This window comes from Herpailurus yagouaroundi, unplaced genomic scaffold, assembly GCF_014898765.1.
Source record: "Herpailurus yagouaroundi ecotype Mexico unplaced genomic scaffold, PumYag 190, whole genome shotgun sequence".
In the NCBI taxonomy this organism is placed as follows: domain Eukaryota; kingdom Metazoa; phylum Chordata; class Mammalia; order Carnivora; family Felidae; genus Herpailurus; species Herpailurus yagouaroundi.
This window is the reverse complement of record NW_024412421.1, coordinates 28746648-28768571: the sequence shown is the minus strand read 5'-3', so window position 1 is coordinate 28768571 and position 21924 is coordinate 28746648. Positions and strand designations below refer to the sequence as shown.

General features: G+C 43.7%; 1 protein-coding gene across 2 annotated transcripts in view; it reads right to left on the bottom strand.

Moving 5' to 3' along the window:
- WWOX (WW domain containing oxidoreductase) overlaps nucleotides 1-21924 on the bottom strand; it is a 988815-nt gene that overhangs the window by 668660 nt on the left and 298231 nt on the right. Inside the window, exons 8-9 of one of the 2 annotated variants that reach the window (XM_040443436.1) lie at nucleotides 17093-17357; nucleotides 7318-14922 (exon numbers count right to left, since the gene is read on the bottom strand). In XM_040443436.1, coding sequence (XP_040299370.1) covers nucleotides 14905-14922; nucleotides 17093-17357 — 283 coding nt within the window. In that variant the 3' untranslated portion in view covers nucleotides 7318-14904. Of the gene's footprint in view, nucleotides 1-7317; nucleotides 14923-17092; nucleotides 17358-21924 lie in introns of those variants that run through there. The other variant, XM_040443434.1, reaches the window with a different exon arrangement.

The window sequence follows — 21924 nt, the reverse complement described above, 5'->3', positions numbered from 1 at the left end:
ATCCGTTAAAACGGGAAATAGGTGAGCGTCTCATAGCACAGTGAAAACGCTCCCTCGGCCTGAACTTGAAACAGTCTCTTGACATTTCAGGGTCTAGTTTCTTGATCTCTAAACTAACGGGCGTGGCCTACATATCGCCAAGGTTGTGGCAGGACTGTGGCCACCTGAGACTACCAAAGAAAGACTTACTTCATCCTACCAAGCCAGGCGCTTGCGGATCAGTTCTTCCAAAGTCGTCTGCCGGCCTCCATTCGTTTACTAATATTATCCCTCTAGGTTATAATTAATAGTAGCAACTCGCCTGGGAAAACTTCAAGTAGTCGTGTAAGTAAAGTCCGAGGTGACACAGGGAGTGAAAACTGTGGGAAATAAAGGGTTTGTTTTCTTCCCTCCCAGGCCCAAGAAGGATGTACTAATTGTTCCATCGCTTGTCCCCCAAGCCACATACAAGTGAATTATAGCGCCACCTATCAGCAGCCTCCAGTACTCAGATGAGTTTAGACGTGTATTCCTGCACGTGCACATATATAAATGTAAACACACGTACACTTTTCAAGGTCAGATTCTTTCTTGTCTTAATGCCAAAAAACTATGTGACTTATATTCTGTTTATTTTTCAAATGCTGCACATAATTTAAGTAGACACATGTTGTATATGTGAGATAAACTAAATAAACGTTTAGCTCAAACAATGCTATATAAATGAAACAAAACAATCAGCTGACAGGGAAGGGGGAAGGGTAGAAAATAAATACTGAAATAGTCTGCAGACCAATTTCAACCAGAGCGAGCTGTGCTCCCTTCCTCTCACAGGGGCGTGGGTGGGGGTGCCTCCTTAGTTTCCTCTTCTAGAAAAGGGGCCCTTTCCTGCGACCTCCAGCATAGAGAGTCAAGAAAGGGGAAGGTGCTAAGTTCACGTTCCTCTTATACGTACCTTCCGTGAGCTTCATGAATGCTGTCAAACCAGAGAGTCTTATAGGAAGGGCTATTAAGAATTCCCAAAAGAGGGGCACCTGGGTGGCGCAGTCGGTTAAGTGTCCGACTTCAGCCAGGTCACGATCTCGCGGTCCGTGAGTTCGAGCCCCGCGTCGGGCTCTGGGCTGATGGCTCAGAGCCTGGAGCCTGTTTCTGATTCTGTGTCTCCCTCTCTCTCTGCCCCTCCCCCGTTCATGCTCTGTCTCTCTCTGTCCCAAAAAAATAAATAAACGTTAAAAAAAAAAATTTTTTTTAAAGAATTCCCAAAAGAAAGCATAGCATTGGGGGGAAAAGCAATTGTGAATTAAAAAGAAGCAGAAGCAGAAGCAGAAGCAGAAGCAAGCAAGCAAGCAAGCAAGAAAGAGAGAGAGAGAGAAAAGAAAAGAAGAAAGAGTTTTTCTATTTCCATCCACTAACTTCGATCGAATTCACCTTCGCCTGCTCAGGACAAGTGTGCAGGACATTAGGTGACATCTGCACGGTACAGCTCTGGACACTAAAACCTGTAATTAGTCACTACTTTGAAAGAACCAAATCTGGACTCAAAGAGAAAACTTTCTGCCATTTTATTCCAAGCAGCAAGATGGCATATTTGCAGGAGAGCCTGGTGTACCCCAGATAATTCTGCAGTGGAAGAGCTGTCATCAGACAACCAAAAAAGGCCAAGGAAAGGCCCTTAATGAGGACAGTGGTAACAAAATGAAGAAAAAGAAAGCGTACACACACACATACACACACACACACACACACACAAGCAGAGACCGTTACCAGTCAGTCTGAACATACGCCAACTCCCCTACGTGCGCGGCAGAATAAAACCGGAGGATGGGCATGTGTGGCATGGCATTTTGACACTGAATAAACCATCCTGCTGGTGGCATCGCTTAAGAAAATGCTTGTAGAAATGCTGCCAGCCCACAAGAGGATGCGCATCGTCTCTGTTCACAGTGCAGGCGGCCCTTTATAAGGATGGTCGGTCAATGCTGAGTGGGCTAATTTGAGAGCTCCGTCATCAGATGGCATTGCAGATTTCATTACATATTTTAAATCACGTTAACATGGTTTGTTAATGCTGGTGTTCACTGAAAGGCCACAGCTACTTAAATAATGAAGAGGCATGATAATTTTTATACATGTTATGGAAGTGACATGTGTGGCTACTCTTAATATTCCTTTCTGAGAACCTGTCTTACATCATTCGTGAAGTGTCATCACCAAAAACATAGATCAAGATGTTTCCGAGACACCACAGACCCACGGTGCTCATAGTTATTTATTGAGATAAACAACACACCTACCTGAAGGAAAAATACTTAAATTATGTTCACGATACTATCCTATCACCTGTACCCAATATCCCGGAGGCAAAAATGTCACGCCACTGTTTTAAAAAAGAAGAGACAGGATAATATTTTGTTAAGCACTAAACAAAACTTAAATGTCAGATATCTTCCTTTACTTGTTTACTGATGCATGCATGTACCTGTGAGAATGTCAACAAATTCACCCACATAGGTATATATTCCCCCATGTATTTCCTGGCCACGTATCTCCCATGTTCGGTTAACACATTGAAAGTTGTTTCTCTTGCTTCTGCAAAATGTTATCTCCTGGCCCCTGATACTGCCTTTGTACAGGCTCAGAAAACCTTCAAAAGGCCAATTCTTTCAACCTATCTATTGGTCTCTAGGCTCAAAAGTCTCTTCTTCCCGACTCACTTTCTCACTGACATAAAAATGGCCTCTCTAAAGCCCAGACACAACCTGGAGGCAGCAGAGGCCATCGGGGGGTAGGGATTTGGAGCTTGAGCAATTGAGTCCAGGGGAAAGAGCTCGAATCTCCACTCTACTGCTTTCTGTTATGTGGCCCTGAGCAGGGTATCCACCCTTCCCGGCTTCCTCAGCAACAACAACAGGGGACACCATTCTCAAAGACCCACAGTGAGAAAAAGATAAGGTATGTATACTAGCCCTGGAAGACAGCAACCATTCCATAAGTGTTAGGGTATTTTCGTATCATCCCCCTCATCATCATAGTCTTATCGCCATCATCGTCAATATTAACACAAGATCATAAGATCCCACATCTTCAACCAGGTCCTCGGGGGGCCTTCGATTTGTTTTGTTTTGCTTTTTGGCCTTCACCTCCTGCATGACTCAGCACAAATCCTTCACTATAACACTGACCCTGTTTTGCTTTAACATTAGAAATTTTATTCACCATGAGCTTCTCGCACTGATTTTGACTTTTCTTAATATTGCATTAAAATACTGTTTATCTTGATCACGGAGGTTTTTTTTTTAGCACATCCTTAAATTTGTCTCCAGAGGTGGCGCTGGCCCTACCACTGCTGCAAAGTCTACCTGAAACGTTCCCCTTTTCTTTATCTACCTGCTTCCCCTCCTACACATCCTTCAAGTCTCGGTAAAGAAAGAGGTCGTCTTCATTCTGCATTATTGGCTACTCTTACATCTGCCCCCAAAGGAGAAGAGCACTGTGTGTCCAGTGGTCCCCGAGTCTCCTCACGCCAACATTCTTCATATATCGCTGCACTGTTTAACGGAAGCACCCACAGGCCAAGGATTCTGACTTGCTCACTTTTGCATTTTCTCCCCCCTGCAGCAGCACAGGAGGGCACTCAATGAACATTTGTCAGATGGGAGAAGATCAAATAGTTTTAGAGCGGCAATTTTCAAAGGACAGATTGCTATATAGTGGGTGGTAAAACTGGGTCACAATCAGCACTTTTAAAAATGAAATACAATCAAGAAGAAAACAGCCGACAACACCACCCACAGTTAGAGAGCTGTTCCATAAAATGTTTGTTTCAGACACGCACACGCACGCACACACACACACGCATGTAATACACAAAGATACACACACACGTATATACGTCGGGATACATGCGCTGGGTTGTGACATAAAAATCTTTCATGGTAATCAAAAAAGGTTTCAGGGGCTCTGGGGTGGCTCAGTTGGTTAAGCATCCGATTTCGGCTCAGCTCACGATCTCACAGTCTGCGAGTTTGAGACCTGCATCAGGCTCTGTGCTGACAGCTCAGAACCTGAAGCCCGCTTCAGATTCTCTGTCTCCCTCTCTCGCTGCCTCTCTGCCACTCGCCCTCTCTCTGTCTCTATGTCTCTCTGTCTCTGTCTCTCTCTCTCAAAAATAAACATTAAAACAAAACAAAACAAAACAGGTTTGAAAGACAATGTTCTGGAGCACCAACAGGACATGTTGACCCATCCTTTACAACCTGCCTGGCCACCACACAGTAAAGGCAAGCGTTTCAAAATCATCCAAATGTTTGGAAGTTCGTAAAAGAAACAGAAAGCAACAGCCTCAGAGACCGATCCCGGATAACTGAGAAACCCTAGAAGGTCGGAACAGACTTGCAGAGGAATTTCTTAGGTATTAGCTGTGAAATGAATACCAGTCGTTTATCAAATCAATAACATATACTTCTGGATGAACTAACCATCACAAAGACTCACTGAAAAAAAACTGCACGTGGTGAGACTGAGATGTGCCTGATCTAAAAGTGTGGTTTGGTGGGAATACCCGACCCAAAAATCTCATGAGACAAAAGCTGTAAAACTCGGCGTATGCAAAAAGCAGATGATGACATCTTCGCTGCACAATGTATCTAGGGGTGTGGGGAAAGGTCCTGGTGAAAAGGAGTTTAGTAAAATAAAAAAAATTTTTAAAGCAACACCTTAAGTATCTGTATCAAGTTTAAAAAGTTGATCAAGATATTTAATTGACTTAATGGAATTTATCCTGTATTAAACTCTCATGGGAAAAAAAATTGGTCATTGTTAATATAATTCTGATTAAAATGTTTTATTCATAAATACGGAGTTAAAGAAAAAGTCTCGGGATCAAAAGAGCAGGCTGAAATAGTTGGTTTTATCTCCCCCTGCCCCCAAGCAGATTTTCTAAGTATACGTGGCTATCTGCATGATATAATGAACCCATTTGTTGAGTACTTAGTGTCTACAAATGTCCACATACACTGCGATTGATAGCTAGCTTTTGTTGTTTTTAGAAACCATCCTGAATGAACTGAATATGAGATAAATACATTTTTCACAAAGATATTTAAGATAAGAACAGCTGACTGAAAAATAATAATGGGCATAGGAGAAAGAGAATAATCAAGAAATAGAAAGAAAAAGACAAAAGAAGAAGTAAATGTATATCAGGTCCTTGAAGAACTGTGATTGCATGCATATACATGTGTGTACCACACATGTGACTAGACACACACATGTGTGACTAGAAGTCTTGCCATCTGGGCAGCTGGTATACTCCTTGACAGAAAACAATATCTATCATCATATAAATCATATGAGGAAAAAAAAAAGTGGAAATAAAAGCGAAAGCTCCCCCCAAATTCCAAACGCAGGATGGTTTTATTAAAAGATACATTTTGTTGGGGCTCCTGGGTGGCACAGTGGGTTAAGTGTCCGACTTCAGCTCGGGTCATGGTGTCACGGTTGATGAGCTCGGCCCCACGTCAGGCTCTGTGCTGACAGCTCGGAGCCTGCTTCTGATTCTGTGTCTCCCTCTCCCTCTGCCACTCCCCTGCTCACGTTCTGTCTCTCTCTCTCTCTCTCTCTCTCTCTCTCTCTCTCTCTCTCTCTCTCTCAAAAATAAATAAACATTAAAAAAATTTTTTTTTAGGTTCTGTTTTTTAAGTTCTGCAAAGGGTATTGCATCACCTCTTCTGTTGAATGTGGACAATTCAGAAATATGCCCCAAAGTGCAGACCAAAATGAAGTGCTTTTGGCCTTGTATTATTAACAGATTTAATGTGATATGCCTGTACTTCAACCTACATCACTTTAGTAATTCATAGTTGATCTGCTTCCAAAAATGGATTTAAGGTGACCCAAAGAAAGAAAAGGCACAGAACAAGAGGAACAAAATGTAGAGCCACTAAAAACCAGAGGAAGTTGATACGCTCACCATTAGCATTAATAGGGCTTGAAAAGGCACAGAATTGGATGAGCAGCTCCAGCAATACGCTACAATTTCATTACCAAGCAGAAGAGAGAACGGTAGGTGCTCAGGGGCTCTCCTTGGGATTCAGAGTTCAAGGGCATTCCTCACATGCAGTGTGGTACAGCTTCACGTGTTTTGGGGTCAAATAAGAGACAACATCCCTGACAGTAGCTTCTTGTGTGTCCTCAGAAATCAGTAAACCCCAAGAAAGTTCACATTAACAAGCAGGACACAAGAAAACCAGTATTTCTTGAGGGTCTACTCTATGCCCCAGGGTTGAGTGATGACTTAATCCACAAACAACCCAAAGATGTGGGAACGATTTTCTCCATTCCAAAGAGAAAAAGGAAACCTGAGGTCCAGAGAGGTCATGTGATTTGCCCACTACAAGGAAGGGCTGAAGCTCAGAGCCCTGCGTCTTCAACGTCAAAGGCGTGGCCTTTGTGCTTACATTGAGATGCGTTTCTCTTCCACAAGATAGATGAACACGCTCTTCTCAGGTCCTACAGACCTTATACGGCTGGTAGAGAATGGCAGGAAATAAATGAGTGGACACATGGGAGGTGCTTAGAACAGGTGAGTCCTGATAAATCAGAGCAGTGGTTTTGTGGTTATTAGGTTTTTTTTTTTCCTCTAGATTCACAGAGCATACACTTATCCAGGGAAAACTCACAGCGAATCTCTCAAATACAAAGAATACATTTCAAACCTTAACGTTAGAGACTTAACAAGGCAGCGTGTCAGTGGTGCACATGGCAAAGGTAAGCTTTTTTTTGCTCTGGATGCGAAAGACCTCCACTCCGGGTTCAAATATGACTCCGACAGAGCCTTGAGCCTGGCAGTGAGACAAAATGACACTGGAAGATGTGGCACGCAAACCGCTACAGAGAACAGGCCCTTCTGGGTCTGGGATATAGGAATTTGGTATGTTCCCCTACATTTCATCCACAAGGAACATGCCGGCTCATTCCTAATGGTTTTAACAGAGTGCACGAAGACAGAAGAAATCTATATTATTTTCATGACTGGATACATTCCAGAATCTAATTCTTTTGAAATACGTTGTAATTTTTTTTTTCTTTTAAACATCTTCTTAATGCCTTCTTTATAGGACATGTACTCAGAGTTAATGCTGAGATGTTAGGCCCACAAATTTCATTATGTGGTCATTTATGGTTATAGAGAGTCAACAAAGACACAAGTGACACATAACACACCCAAAAGCCAACAGGAGATGCTACGCTCTAAGAAGGAAAAACAGACTTACTGTATTCACCTGCCGAGGAATATTAAAATATCAAAAAAAAAATTTAAGTTCCCAGGTTTTACAGTTGTTTTTTTTTTTTTTTTTTCTTTCTTCTGAAGAGTGAGAATACTAAGAAAACATTGTGCAGGTCTCAGTAGTTGATATACAGTATTTTTTTTGGATCTGGCGAATATACTTTTTATAACTTTTCTGTGAAAGGAGGGACCTTCTAGCTCAGATTACTTGGACACTCTTACTGTTTATTCTTCCCTTTTTTGAGAAGTCAGAAGAGATTTCTCTCAGTACTTCAAATAAATAACATATCCAGCTGAACAAACACCATACATTCCCGTGGATTACTTTGGCTTCTTAAAGAATATTTCACTTTCTTTTTTTTTTTTTTCAAAATGTAAATGATTAAAGAGACCCCATCCTATGAAACTTGGAGATGAAATGTCTCAAGCGGTGTAGAAGGCAGTATGTGGCGAAACAAAAGCCCCATCTTAGTAAAAAAAAAAAAAAAAAAAAAAAAAAGAGAGAAAAAAAGCATGATATTTCACAGGGGAATATTAGAATATTACTAAGATATTTTACTTATTATACTTTCTAAAGGAGAGGTTTTATAACAGGAACACATTCAAAATCAATCTCTACAATATTTTCTGAAAACAGCAAAATGAAAGAGTTTCTTCCCCTTACATTGCTGCTGAAAAAAATAATAATAATAAACCCCAAAACCGAAACAACAAATCCTAGAGACTATACATAGACTGTAACAAGAATAATATTCTACGTGGACTTTGAAATGATCGCTGAATTTTATCTAGCTTTATGGCTTTAAAAAAAAAAAAAAGTCCAAGTTCTCTGGCCAATTTTTGAATCTTGAATCAAAACTCGGCAACACACGTTTCTTTAGGAAGAAAATTTGGGCCATCGATTAACATGGCCCCCTCTACTAAAGAAGCAAGAAAATAAATACTTGACTTTCGGAAACATAATCCACACGTTTCTTTATTTTTTCCATAAGCTCTCTTATTAAAAGACTAAATCTTATCTCCCACCGTGAGGCAGAAATGCATAAATATATAAAAAACAAAGTGGGGGCATCTGGTACCTCTTGCAGCCCAGAAAGAGTGAAGAAGACAAGAACGTAGAAAGGACCCGAGCAGAACAGCAAGGCAGACAGAAGCGTGTCAGTAAGGACTGCCATGGCACAAGGCCAGGAAATATCGAAGCCTGGAAGCAAATCTGTCACCAAAAGGCACTGGAAAAAACCAACGAAACTGGACTTGTAAAGTGTGACGGCCTCACAGTGCTCCCTGCCTCCCGGTCTCCAGGCCGCGGTGAAATCCTCTCTCTGTGAATGCGGGTCCCACCCAGGGACTTGCTTCTAACAAACAGAACGGGCAAAAGGAGTGAGGTGTCACTTCTGTGGTAAGGTTGCGAAGGACCGGGACTTCATCACGCTGACAGACGGTTTCCTCCTCGGCTTCCGCGCTCTGATGAAACAAGCTGCCACGGTGGGGAGGCCTGGGCAGCAAGGAAGGGAGAAAGAGGCGTCCGGCGCGTGGCCAGGGAGGAACCAGAGAGTCCCCAGGCTACTGGGCCACAGGGAGCTGAATCCTGCAAACCAGCACGGGACCCTGGAAGTGGACCCCTCTCCAGCTGAGCCTTGAGACGGTTTCAATCTGGCTCACCCAGGAAGTGTGGTCTGGGAGCCGACCCGGAAGCAGGCAGCCCCGTGAAGCCATACCCCGGGTTCCAAACCCACAGAAACCGGGACGGACGAAGATGGGGTGTCATATTTATGAAAGTGCACAGGCTGAGACAGGTGCTTGTGGGAGGAAAAAGATCACCTACACTAGGTCAGCTTATACCCAGATTCAAACCTCGTGTCCCTGCACTGTGCTTTACTCAGCTCTGGGGAGGCTAGGTAGGTCCGCGTTTCTGACGGTCTCACCTCAGGTTCATGACAATGAAGTGAGATGCAGTTAGCTTTCCCGCAAGTCTGGACCTGTGGGGTCTTCTGGGCCGGTCATTCCCAAGGGCAGGCCCAGGATTTTCAAGAACAACACAGCAGTGACACCATCAGGAGTTTTCCTGAAGTCAAACGTTGTCCACTGTGAGGTCTGCTTTTGGGTCCACAATCGGGTCCTGTTTATACTTTTTGGCGTTAAAATACCCATTCCTTAAAAAACGGTGCTGATAGTCAATGGTGGTGGGTTTGTTTTTCATGTTTTCGGGATAAAAAGGTACGAACCTACCTTAGAATCCCTTTCTTACTTCCTTTCAGATTATACCCATTCTCTAAAATCCGTAAACCACGTAAGCCACGGGGCTAATTTGACTAATCTGGTCAACTGACTCATTTTACAGATGACACAACTGAGGCGCAGAGAGGGCAAATGATGTGCTCAGAGACACACGATTGTCTGATGACAGCAAACTCTAAGATGGGGCATTAAGTGAGACAAGGCACATAAAGATGTAAGACCCAGAGCCTGGAGCCTGGCCCCGAGTACCTTTGCATGTGACACGACCACCGGAACTGATTTTCTTAGTGTCTCAAGAAGGGGCGGGGGCGGGTGTGGGTTTCAGTTTCTCTGCAACTCAGAACACGGGATCTGAGTTCTTTTTCTTGCTGCCAAAAACGCACATGAACCGCCCACCTCCCAAGGAACGATCCGCGCGTCCGGGGAGTGACACAGAAAACAACGTCCACAGAGGACACGTGGCAGAAGTGCTGTCACGGGGCCACGCAAGCTCCTGGCGTCTGTCTCATCGTGCTGGCCTCCGACGTCTACGCTGCACTCCAGCCAAAACCCGCTGGAAAAAAGCATGAAATTGGAGAAAAGGAAACCGAGAGGGGAGGATCAAAGGCGGCACCACGGACTTAAAAGCAATGAAAGAGCTAGCGAGGGAGCGGGGATGAGACCACGCGTTACCAAAACGCCGGCAGGGGTGCAGAAGAAAGGGAGGCGAGGAAGATAAAACTAGGGGACTTTCAAATCTTGGCTAAATGTTCATTAAATAATTTGTCACACATATTAAGGCCAGATCGTCACTCCCCCCGCCACCTCTGGAGTCCTCATTCGGGAACAAAGGCCTAACCAGACTTGAAACGCTGAAAAGCCAGGCGGAGAAGATGCCAGGAAGAGAGGCTGTGGCCCCACAGAGCCACGCGCACTTCCCTTGTCTTTGTCTTCAACAAGAAAGGGCTGATCTTCCCTCAAAGCTAAGTGTGCAGTTGGTGGCTTCAAACAGGCAGCCGGGAGGGCTTGCGATACGCACCACGGAAACCCGTCGGGTCCCGGCGGCCATTCTGCGTGTTCCTCGGGCTGGTGGGTGGTGTTTCTGTGCTCAGTGCTCGCGGGGGTATGAGACCTTCAGGAACAGACCCAGAGCCGTCACTGGGAGGACAGACATCGACTCGAGGGGAAGGGAAGGGACCCGTCACTCGCCCCAAGACATGATGATGACAACAATAATAAATATTTATTGAGCATCTAGCGTCTTCTGTGTGCTGTGTCGTCCTGCTCGTCAATTCTCAATGCGTGTCAGTTGTAACAGTGATACCACTTAGTGTTTGTTGAGCATCGAGCACATTCTAGATGCAGCGTATTCCTACGCTCCTTCAATTCTCAACAAGAACCCCTGAGGTAGGTCGAACGTTCCAGTTCATGAATCTCAATCAGCTTAGAAAATGCACCCAAGAGGTAAGGTGGGAGGGAGAGCCAGGGTCTCACCCAGCTTTACAGCCTCTTCCCCACGCCTTCCGATTCTCTCCTTAGGGTTTCCCTCCACACACACCCCTTTGGAAGACCCCTTATCCGGCACTTGGCCGGGAGGCTGGGGGGCCTGGGTTCTGGTCCCAGCTCTCCTGCGTACTAGCTGTGGGATGCAGGCCGGGCCCCCTAGCCTCATCCGCTTCTCTATCTGCACATTGTGAACTGCGGTGCTCTGCCCTCCTCAGATAGAGTAATGATAAGGAATGCCTTAATGACTGTCATTCATTAAGCACCTAATCGTCTTTCATTTATTCATTTACAAATATTTACTGAGCATTTACTTTATGGACCAGGGATACAGTGGTGTGAATGCAAAAACAGCACTTTCAAGAGAGGGAGCGAAAGGCATTAAACACAGAACAGCACAGATTATTTTTCTAAATTGTGTTTCTTTCCAGTGATCTGTAGGAGAATTTCTGGGCGTCCTTCATTCGTTCATTGGGCGCATGTTTACGGAGGACTACTGCGTGTCAGACAGTATTCTGAGAACCAGCCCTTAGGAGGGCACAGAAAGGGAGTCTTGACCACATTCTGATCTAATGCTTCCTTGGGCTGTGATGTTTGGATTGAGCTTTGAAGGACGAGTAGAAAGTAACTAGAGCTGGAGGAAAGGGAGGGTTTTAGACTAAAGGAAGTATGCTTCAGCATCCTCGAGAAGGAAGGAGAATGAGCTCTAATGAGATCAAGGTAAAGCTCGCCGCATAGAAGGGGACCAGACAAGGCCATGCTCCTTTCATTCAATTCTCACATGCTTTCACAGTGACCCCCTAAAAAAGACAGGATTCCCACCTGACAGATGAGAAAAACTATAGGCACACTTATTCACCAGAGCCTGCTCAAAAGCCATCGTGCCATCCATTTTCTCTGCCACCAATCTCACCTCCAACCCTAGAGACACAAAATGCCAGAAATGCACTTTCCCAGCCTCCCTTGCATCACGGCTACGGACAAGAGACTCCGAATCCTGGCCAGCGGGAGCTGAAGCAAAGTGCTACAGAAGACAGTTCTGAGATGGAATACTCTGAGATGGAATGTTCTCTTCCTTGATAAAGAAGGGAGGTATGCAAGGAGGAGTCCCATCCCTCCCATTCTGCCTTCAGACCTCATTATGTAGGACGCAATGGTTGCTGCTACTGCAGCCATCTTATAAGCATGAGGGAAAAGCTAACACAAGCACAAAGAAGCTGCCTAAAAGTAGCCAAACACACCCCTAACAGCCCCTGGATTTCTGGATACATGAGAAAAACAAACCAATATTATTCCAAAGATTTTTAATTGGGCAGTATTAACTCACAGCCCAAAACATGAACAATGATGTAGAATATGAACCTCACAAAGGATGCATCATTTCAAAGTTATATAATTACAAGAGGTGGAAACGTTGAGTTTTTAATACAGTCCTAATGGTTCTAAATGCTTTGCTCTTTTTCGCTCTACCATATCCCTTGGGCTGTACCTTGAGCAAACACTGTTAACTTTCAAGCTCTGGACGGAATCAGAGGTGACTAATAAAACCAATGCCAATGATAATCCTGGAAAGCGAGCAGAACGTGTGAGATAGCGGCTATGTGACCTCAGCAGGAAGAGCACTGCCAACAGGTCCTCCTGTGGGGTTCTGCAGGAAAGGTCAAGTGCGGCCCAGCCACGGCGGGGTGGTAGGAGTTTAGTTTTCTAACATATCTGGACTGGCAAAAGCAAAGCAGCCAGAAAACTCAACCCTCACTCAGGAGTCCCCCAGCATTTACATTAGTGAGGAATATTCTGAAATTTCTACTTTGAAAACTTTATCTCCTCCTCCCAGCCCAGGAAAAGGCCCTTGCCTTCTCCTCCAATGCATGGGTAAAGATTCCAACGGGTCTTTGTCCTTGATAATATCTGGAGTGTAGTCAGCTGCAGGTATTTAAAAGTGGGAGGGGGGCAGGAGAAGTATTTTTCTAAAACACTAATTTAAAGAACAAATCAACATCTATTATCTCCTTCATTATGTTTTAAATTATACAACTATAAATCACCCTGCGGCGGGTCGTTCAAGGGCAGAAGTACCCAGCTTGGCTTTCGCGAAGGTTAGAAGAATGGCATCTTGCGCTTTTTCTAGTTATAATTTATAACTTTGCAACAGGACCGGTGGTGCAGATCCATCCATTAGCAGGGTGGCCGCACATCTGTTAAAACTCAGCCCAATGACTGCCTCTACACAGCCACAGGAAACGTAACTCAATCATTCCAGAAGTTCGACAAACTCAAGCCATTTTTTAATGTAAAATGATTTGAAAACGCAGCTCCCTAAAACATCTGCTAAGCTCCTGCTACCCTAACACATGATATTCTTTCTACCGTTACCTGCCAACATAAATATTTGGTCACACAAAACACCCTCAGAGGCACGTGACAGAGCTCAGCTTCAAATTTACATACCGATCCGCAAAGGGCTGGCTTGGACCTAGGAACTCGAGCTAATGCGTTGTTTACCAGAACTGAAAGTTTACGTGGGGCAAAAAAAAGAAAAACCAAAAAAAAAAAAAAAAAAAAAAAAGGCCGAGGGTTAAGTTCATGAAGGTACTCTCAAGCATTTTAAAAAGGAAACAGTAACAGCACGAGGAGATCTACACAGTGGGGACGCTGTGGTGCATCAGACAAGGCAAATGTACTTGGGAGGAGCCGGTGAAGGGTTTCCAGGCAAGGTGGGTGAGTTCTCTGTGTTCCTTGACTACCAGGGAGGATAATCATTCTAGCATTGTGTGGAACCGTTGTGAGGAATTAAAGCATCACAGGGTCTGGACTAAGGTGCAAAGTCACATCCTACCTGGGGGCACAGCAGGAGTCTAAAGTCACCAAATGGCAACGATTGCCAATAGCCAAAATTGGAAATCTCTTCTATCACCCAATAATACAATAAGCCTGGTTTTGTGAATTAAGTTTCTTGGAGAAATACCAAGGTATGAGCACTTTATATATCCTTACAGTATATATTCATGCACACATATGCAAGATACAATTTTAGAGTATGTTAATTGCATAAAAGAAAGCTAGGGAGACAAGAAAATAATGTATAACATAGCCATGGTGGATGTGGCTTCATTATCAAAAAGCTCCCACCAAACTTTAAGATATTTCAAGAGGAACTAGAGTCCTGCATATTTTTTAAACAATATTTTAAAACAATCCTATTCGCCGGACGCCTGGCTTGTTCAATAGGAAGAGCATGTGACTCTTGATTCGGGGGTTGTGAGTTCAAGCCCCACAATGGGTATAAAGATTACTTAAAAAAAATCCTATTCCCATTGGTATGAATTATTTTTATTTTTACACAAGTTGGAGGGAAAGGAAACAAACACTTCACCCACAGACTCCTCAAACACTTGGCCTACCCTCCAGACCTCAAGGGGACGCGGTGCCAAAGACACAGCCTTACCAGTAGGGGTCGCTGTGCTGAGATTAATCCCTATGAGTTTCTCATTAGTGATTATTATACTGCAGGCAGCCAAAATGGAAAAATTAATTAATTTCAAAGTGATAATGCATTTACAGCAACAATTAGAAATGTATAACTGTAAAAGGGCAACATTTAAAAGACAGATTACATTTAATAAAGTTGCACAAGAACATCCAATTGTAAAATTACTGATCTGCAACAATATTCCTTAAAGAGGCACTTAAAATAGCCTGACTCCATGAAGGGTGACCTAATTACTGTAACTAAAATCGCCGTAGTCACAGCAAGTCACAGCAAATAAAAAAGGGACATTGATATTAGAATACTGCTGTTTAATACTTAAGGGAGCCAGCTACAGTGGAGAAGCAAAGGCAGGGCTTCCGAGCACAAGGGTGGGCTGTTCTTCTCCATTCCGTGACCTTGGGCAATGCGATGGGTACCCCAGCAACACTCATGTCAAAAGGAGACACTGTTGGAGTGACACGCAGACACATCAGTGCAGCACAAACGGCCCCCTGGCGATGAGGACGTTGCATTTATGCTAAGCTTCTTCGTGGGCATTGAGGAATCCAGCTTTCACAGGGGGTGACAACAGGGATGCGACTATGTGGCTTACGTCCAAAAATAAATGTATGTTAAAAAAGGGAGAAGGACACTCCGCATCCACAAAACAAATGTCTTCTCATGACAGAAGTAGCGTCAAGCCCCGTACGGGAGGATAAAACACAAGGTGACCTTTCCAGTGAGCCTGGTCTGTCCGGCCAGTGACATAGCCCCATCATGCTGATATCTCTCCCGCATACACCCAGTCCACACACACACACAGTCCACATACACACAGTCCTAGATGTCTATGTTGTGAAGAAGCAACTGTCTGTGACTCTGACAAATTCATTCCCATTCCACGTCTTTATAAACCTAGCCAGAGAACTCTGATGGCCAAGAATACCACCGGACACCTAAATATATCAAAACACGACTAGAAAAAAGAATGTCCTAAAAATCTAAACCTACATACATACTTCATAGTCTTTATCATCTATATGCTTCTCCAAAAAAGTGCATCATGGCATAGAAAAGATGCTGTTTTTCAGTTACTGGGGGCCCAGAACATGGAAAGTTCATTCTACTATGGCTCCTGGGAGACCAGGTGTACGTGTCGGAGGCCAGACTCTCTTCATCTGGACACCCTTCCCACTTTGCCATTTGCCTTCTCCTTGGGCCCCTAGGGACAGAGACAGAGGTCCACCCAACTTCGTCCAGCAGACTCCGGTCTACGGACTCCTTTAGTTCTGTAATCTTTCTATGCAACACAAACAATGACACTTCGGAAAATAATCCTCTCCAGAGGTAATATAAACAATAACAACAACCATCATAGCAGGAATACTACATACCTGCTATCTAGGCACATTATTTAACCGTGCTTTCCAATCTTGCAGCTATGTAAACCTAAATCAATTAAGGTAAAATCCAATGACAAATTCAGCCTCTTGGTTGTATTTAGCCACTTTGCAAGGGCTCCAGAGCCACACATGGCAGGTGGCTACCACAGTGCACAGTCAGATGAAAGTCACCACAGAAACTCCAAACCCAATGTTATAAATGTCACACCCATTAGGGTCAATCCCCACAACAACCCGTATTGCCATTTTAAGTGTGAGGAATCAGGCTCAGAGTGGTTGGGTATCTGACCCACGGTTAAGTGGGAATGGCTGCTGGAGAAGAAGGCAGACTATTCAGAGGCCACACGATCATTTTCCCAGGATAATGAATTCACCTTGTGATACTCTCAGAAGCCAAAACGTGTTTGGACCTTTCTGAGGATTAGAGGTTAAGTCAGTTAACTGGAATAGTACTTGCAGGCACTAATTTCAAGCGTTTTTAAAGGCCCGTGGTTTAGGAAAAAAACACCATACCAAATATACTGTGTAAAATGTGCATTGCTCATTTAAAAGACTTCCTATTAAAACGTTTTCATGGAAGAAGTTTCTAGATACGGAGGTTATACGACCATCGAGAATGTAAAAACTTCCTATTTACCTTTGTGAACGCTTCCGAATCTAACCACAGAAGTGTGATTCATCGAAAAGGACTCACCTTTGGGGAAGTAAAGAATAAAAGGCACTTGGGACCGACAAAAAGTTTTCCAGGTGAAGTTCACATCCATTAAAAGAAGAATTTAGAACATCAAATATAGATTCCCAACTGAAACAAAGGAATCACTTCGGCTGATAATTCAACAGTCACCAACCCATGTTTTTCACCTACTGACACAAAACACGGTTTTCAAGTACTATGCCTTCTGAGTAACAGCAATTAAAAAAAAAAAAAAAAAAAAAAAACAGCATCAAAAGAAAGCAAAGCATCTCCACCGAGACTTCAAGCCATCCTTAACGCAATACTGGAAAAACCACGTTTCTACCCAGCCCTCCAAGACGCCTTTAGAGAAACAGCTATAATCTAAGTCAACTGAAATGTGTTCGAGAGAGCCCTGACTGATGGCTTTAACGGGCCCGAGGACGTGGCTGTCAAGACCAGACTCGGCACTACCGGAGGAGACAAGCTGAAGAACACGCGTGTGTCCATTAAGAGCGCACTGAAGGTGTCTGTGGCGGCGACAGAAGCCATTCACTTACCATGGACTTGGTGAAAGGCCTGGCCAACGTAAACAGCAGCGTGTACACCCACCAGTTACGATGAATGGACGAATACAACATGTTTCCAGGGTGCACGGCGTTCGACGTCACCCCACGCGGGGACAGGCGGCGGTGGAGCTCGTTGGAGAAGAGAATGTTGCACAGCTTAGACCGGTTGTAAGCCAGCATGGCCCAGTAGTCATTTTTAGATGGAGAAAGGCGGCTGAAGTCCAGTTTGCCCGAGGAATCATTAATATCTGTGAATCTAAACGACACAAAACAAAAAAAGATAGGAAGTATGACATGAAGCAGCCAATCTCTGACTCCTGATAACAATAGCGTTTTATTTTTATTATAAGTCTGAGGACACCACCACAGAGGCAACTGAAAACCCAACTGGGCAAATGTAGAAACAAAGTCTCCCTTAGAAATGGACAATAGTGACTGGACACGATAAAACAACAGCATCCAAAGACAGACTAACATAAGGGCCCAAACTCAGAAATGGGGCAATCTTAACACACTCAACTCCCCCTGCTTCCAACGTGTATTTTTCAAAACCTTCAACAGGAAGTTCAAGGATAATTAAATTAAATGGAAAAGCATCTTAAATAAAGGGCTACAGCTTTTGGAAGCAGAAAGATATCACATTCCTAACCTTTGACGGGGCTTTCCTGGGTTATTTTAGCCAACGCTTGAGTCCTGTATATTTTCATTTGATCCTCCAAGTAAATATAGATGAGTCTTGCTGCCCCCAAGACTCTTTTCCAGATTAAAAATTAATGATTATAAAGGGGTTATAACCTTGGTGAGGTGCCATCAATAGCCTTATATGTTTAAAAGATAAATGTAAACAAAGCCAGAATGAGTTCTGGCAGACTCTACTGTTTTTAAGTATACCCATGGCATAGAAATACACAAATCAAAGTAAGTAGTTGATGTTTTATAATTGGGTCTGACGGAGTCATTAAACACCAGCTGTTTGTTTCTTTTCTTCTTTCTTTCTTTCTTTCTTTCTTTCTTTTCTTTTCTTTTCTTTTGAGTAACAGCAAAGTAGTGACTGCCCTAAAAGAAAAAAAGGATCATAACAAAAGGAATTTTCTGGAGGTTGATCTCATCCTTGTTAAAGACTCCTCATAGTTTCCTTCATTAAATTAACTCTGAGCATTTGCACCAAGTAATAAGGAAATATAAGGAGAGCACTCTGGGTGCTGGCTATAGAAACAAAAGCAAAAGGTAAAATGAAAATCATGGAATAATCTGGTTGTTCCTGGATATGAGCAGTTCAGGGTGAGCTACAAGGAAGGTAAAAGCAACCCAGGGACAGGTGAAATTCATATTTTCATGGAAATGAAATAGCGCTTCTCCAGGACTCAGTCAGTGACATCCAATTTCTAGTGTTAAATGACATCGCCGCTCTAAAGTCATCAACAAGGCTGATGGCCAGAAATGTTATCACGGATGCAACAACAAGACCTTGAAACTAATTGTTGGCTGCCTGTTTCCAAGTCCCCAAACCACAGGAAGTGCCCAGACTTGCGAGCTTAATCATCAAAAGCACTGGAACTTAGCGGGAAATTTGAAAATTTATGGGGGCCTTTTTCTGATTGTTATAATGGCTGCCGGCAGGGGCCGGGCATGGTAGACGTCCTGCAATGCAGACGGAGTCTTGCTCCATGAAGATCGTCCCACTGGACATTCATGCAGATGAAAAGCCCGTGTATAATTATCTGAGCCTACAGCCTGGCTGTGTTTTTCATATATGCACAGTTTTGATATCCACTGCGTTTCCAAGACAGTACTCCTACAGCCACGTATATGAAGAATGAATGCACTTTCAGATTTCATGGGTTTTAGGGAGAGGTGATGCTTGATTCCATGCCAGGAGTATTTCAGTCTGCAGTGCCACACCTGTTAATGGTCCGCATTTGTGAGTATCCCAATGGAGGTGACCGACGCACGGACACGCACATCTGATTACTTATCCTCCTTGTAGTCCTTCTCAAGTTAAGAAACATACTATTTTGTTTCACATTTATTTTTTTCTTTCCATTACAGTTAAGCTAGCATATTGAATTAAAATGCATTTATGCAGGGAAGTTCTATTATTACTGAACTTTAATCCAACGTAGTAATAAGGTATTACAGAAAAAGACTGTTGACAGCTCAATGATCGAATGTATGGGCCATGTCTTAGAGATTCTACCTACTCTGTGCAGAAATAGTACCAAGGATCCAGACCACATCTACATGGTATGGGACAAAAATACCATCCTTCTCTTACTCTCCACTCTTTTTCCATCACCTTTGCAGGAAACCAGTCTTGGCATCTGTGTTTAGCCTAACCCAGCATGAGTGCCATTTCTTCCAGGAGGCTCTACCTAACTAGCTCTTTCACTGTTTGTCATCACAATGATTTCTTGGGTGGCAATGGGGGACAGATTGAAAGAAGCCATGCAAAGCAGATTGAAACACTTGTTTCCACGGAAATGAGGTGCCCACTCGCCAGGACCCAGGCGGTGATATTCCCAGTATTCAATGGCCCCACGCACCTCCCTGCCAACATCAGTAACAAAGCAAGTCATGCCATCTTTGCATTTTATCTGTATGCTGGGTACTGTGTGCTGTGTCCTGTGCGCCTCTGTCCTTACCATGCCAGAGTGCAGGCCATTTGCTCACCTGGCTCCCCCCATGAACTGTGAATTCTTGGAAGGCAGACAGTAAGCATATTTATGCCTACTGCAGTGCCCAACACATAGCAGGGACTAAATACAGGATTAGAGAATTCAAGTTCAATCCTGGGTTCAGAATTCCAAACTAAGTGCCAAGCTTCCTTTGAGCCTTGCTCCAAAGGCAAAATTTAGCATTACCTTTGGGTTCTCTATATCCCTCATCAATATTTGCATGTGGCACTTCTACAGTTTAGAATGAATTCCCTGCTTTGGTTTTTAAGGACAACACGGAGTCTTTCATGTGGGGAGCACTAGGTCAGTTAAACTCCTAAGAGGTGGGAAAGGCATTCATTCCTAGTCCTTAATCTAGAAACAAGGCAAAAAAAAAAAAAAAACCCCACCAACAAAAACAAACGAACAAACACACCAAAAAAACCCACCATGATGGGAAATTAGGTGGAACCAAGTTGAAGGAGCTTCTCAGGTTGGAGAAGCACAGCTAGGAAACAGGAGGCCCACCCTTTGCAAGCAGCCCCCATCCATGAGCAGATCCCCGATTTCCTGCCCTGCTGATCTCCTGGGCAGCAAACCCATTTTTCAGGTCTGATTAGCTTGTATTGACAGTCCTCTGGAAAGCAGGAAGGGGGGAAAGCCCTGGGACCCCTCTGAGCCAGGGCGGGCTTCCTGAGAAATGACCGCGTTCACCTCTCCACTCAAGAGGCAGTGAAACAACCCTTCAAATGCTGCAGACTCTATTTTCAACTTGAAGAATTGACAAAGCCACACAATAATGTCTTAAAAGAATTATCCTCCTTCCAATACAGCAAAATGTGACCATTTTGCTCTCTGGACATCAACATTTGTTGTTTGAGGGGACCTCTGTCTTGTATTTCTATATATACTGCTCCCTTATTTTTTTTTTAATGGAGGATTTTTACATTACCAAAAATAATTAGGCTGGATTCTATGTAGACAAAAGCTAGTATGTTCAAAGAATAGGACAGAATTTGCCTCCGAAGCTGTGTACGTGTGTGTGTGTGTGTGTGCGCACGCAGCAACTTGGCCCTCAACGCAGCTGCAGCCATTCACAGTTGTTCAGCCAGCCCTCCGCTCTTTTCATTCCATTTTAATTGTTATCTGAAAATTTTTCACAGCAAGGAAGTCGAGTTCTCCTTTTCATATGATGTATTTTAGGTATGCAGAAACTGCATTCACTCGCTCACACTCCACACAAGTAACTAAAATACAGTGAAGACACGGGGAGGCTAATAAATATTTTGCCTGGGGGCAGTCTGGTATAATATTTTCTGCAAACATAGGACTTTATTTTTCCCCTAACAGGGGGTCTTGACTCCAACGAAGAGATTCCGCCAAGGTTTATGGAGGTAATTAGATATCAACACTTCCATTTTACAACATGGTTTAAGGCTCTGGTCCTTGAGCAGTGAGTGAGTGCTTTCCCAGGACTATGCACCCAGTATTCACACCACCTCTAGGGCACCACAGGAAGCCATGCAAGTGTAATAAACAAACCAGCTTGGGGGAATTAGCATTTTGTAAAACACACACACACACACATGCACACGCGCGTGCAAAACACACAAAAATACCCCTTAACACGTGCAAAGAATGACCAGAAAGCAGAAAACTAGGGCCAATCACCAGACAGGAGAGGGCCTGATAACACATTTCAGGAAGTCCTCGTCTCTAAACTAAACTGGGTCTAATTCAGGAGACCAAGGCCCTTCCTTCCAATTCCTCTGTTAAATGAAATTAAGATTCAGATCTCCAAGGTAGGCTCAAATTACGCTGAAGTCAAGGAGAGAACAAAGGCAGCACATGAAATACCATTTGAGATACAGATTTACAAAGCGAAGCAAGAAGCTACAATTCAACATAATCTCCCATTAAATACCAGCTCATTTAAACATATCCCGTGGTGCCCTCCACATCTGGCAAATGATTGGGACTGGCAGATTTATTTCCGGAGCTCGCGCTCCCGCGCCGGCCCCCACTCCTGAGCAGGGCCACTCCACTTTTTTTTTTTTTTTTTCCATGAACCTGGTGTGATTTGCAAAGATAAGGATGTCCAGATTTTGTTACCACCTAATTACTAGATGTTTCGTGTCTTTTAACACGGGGGAGGATTATTACGGGCAT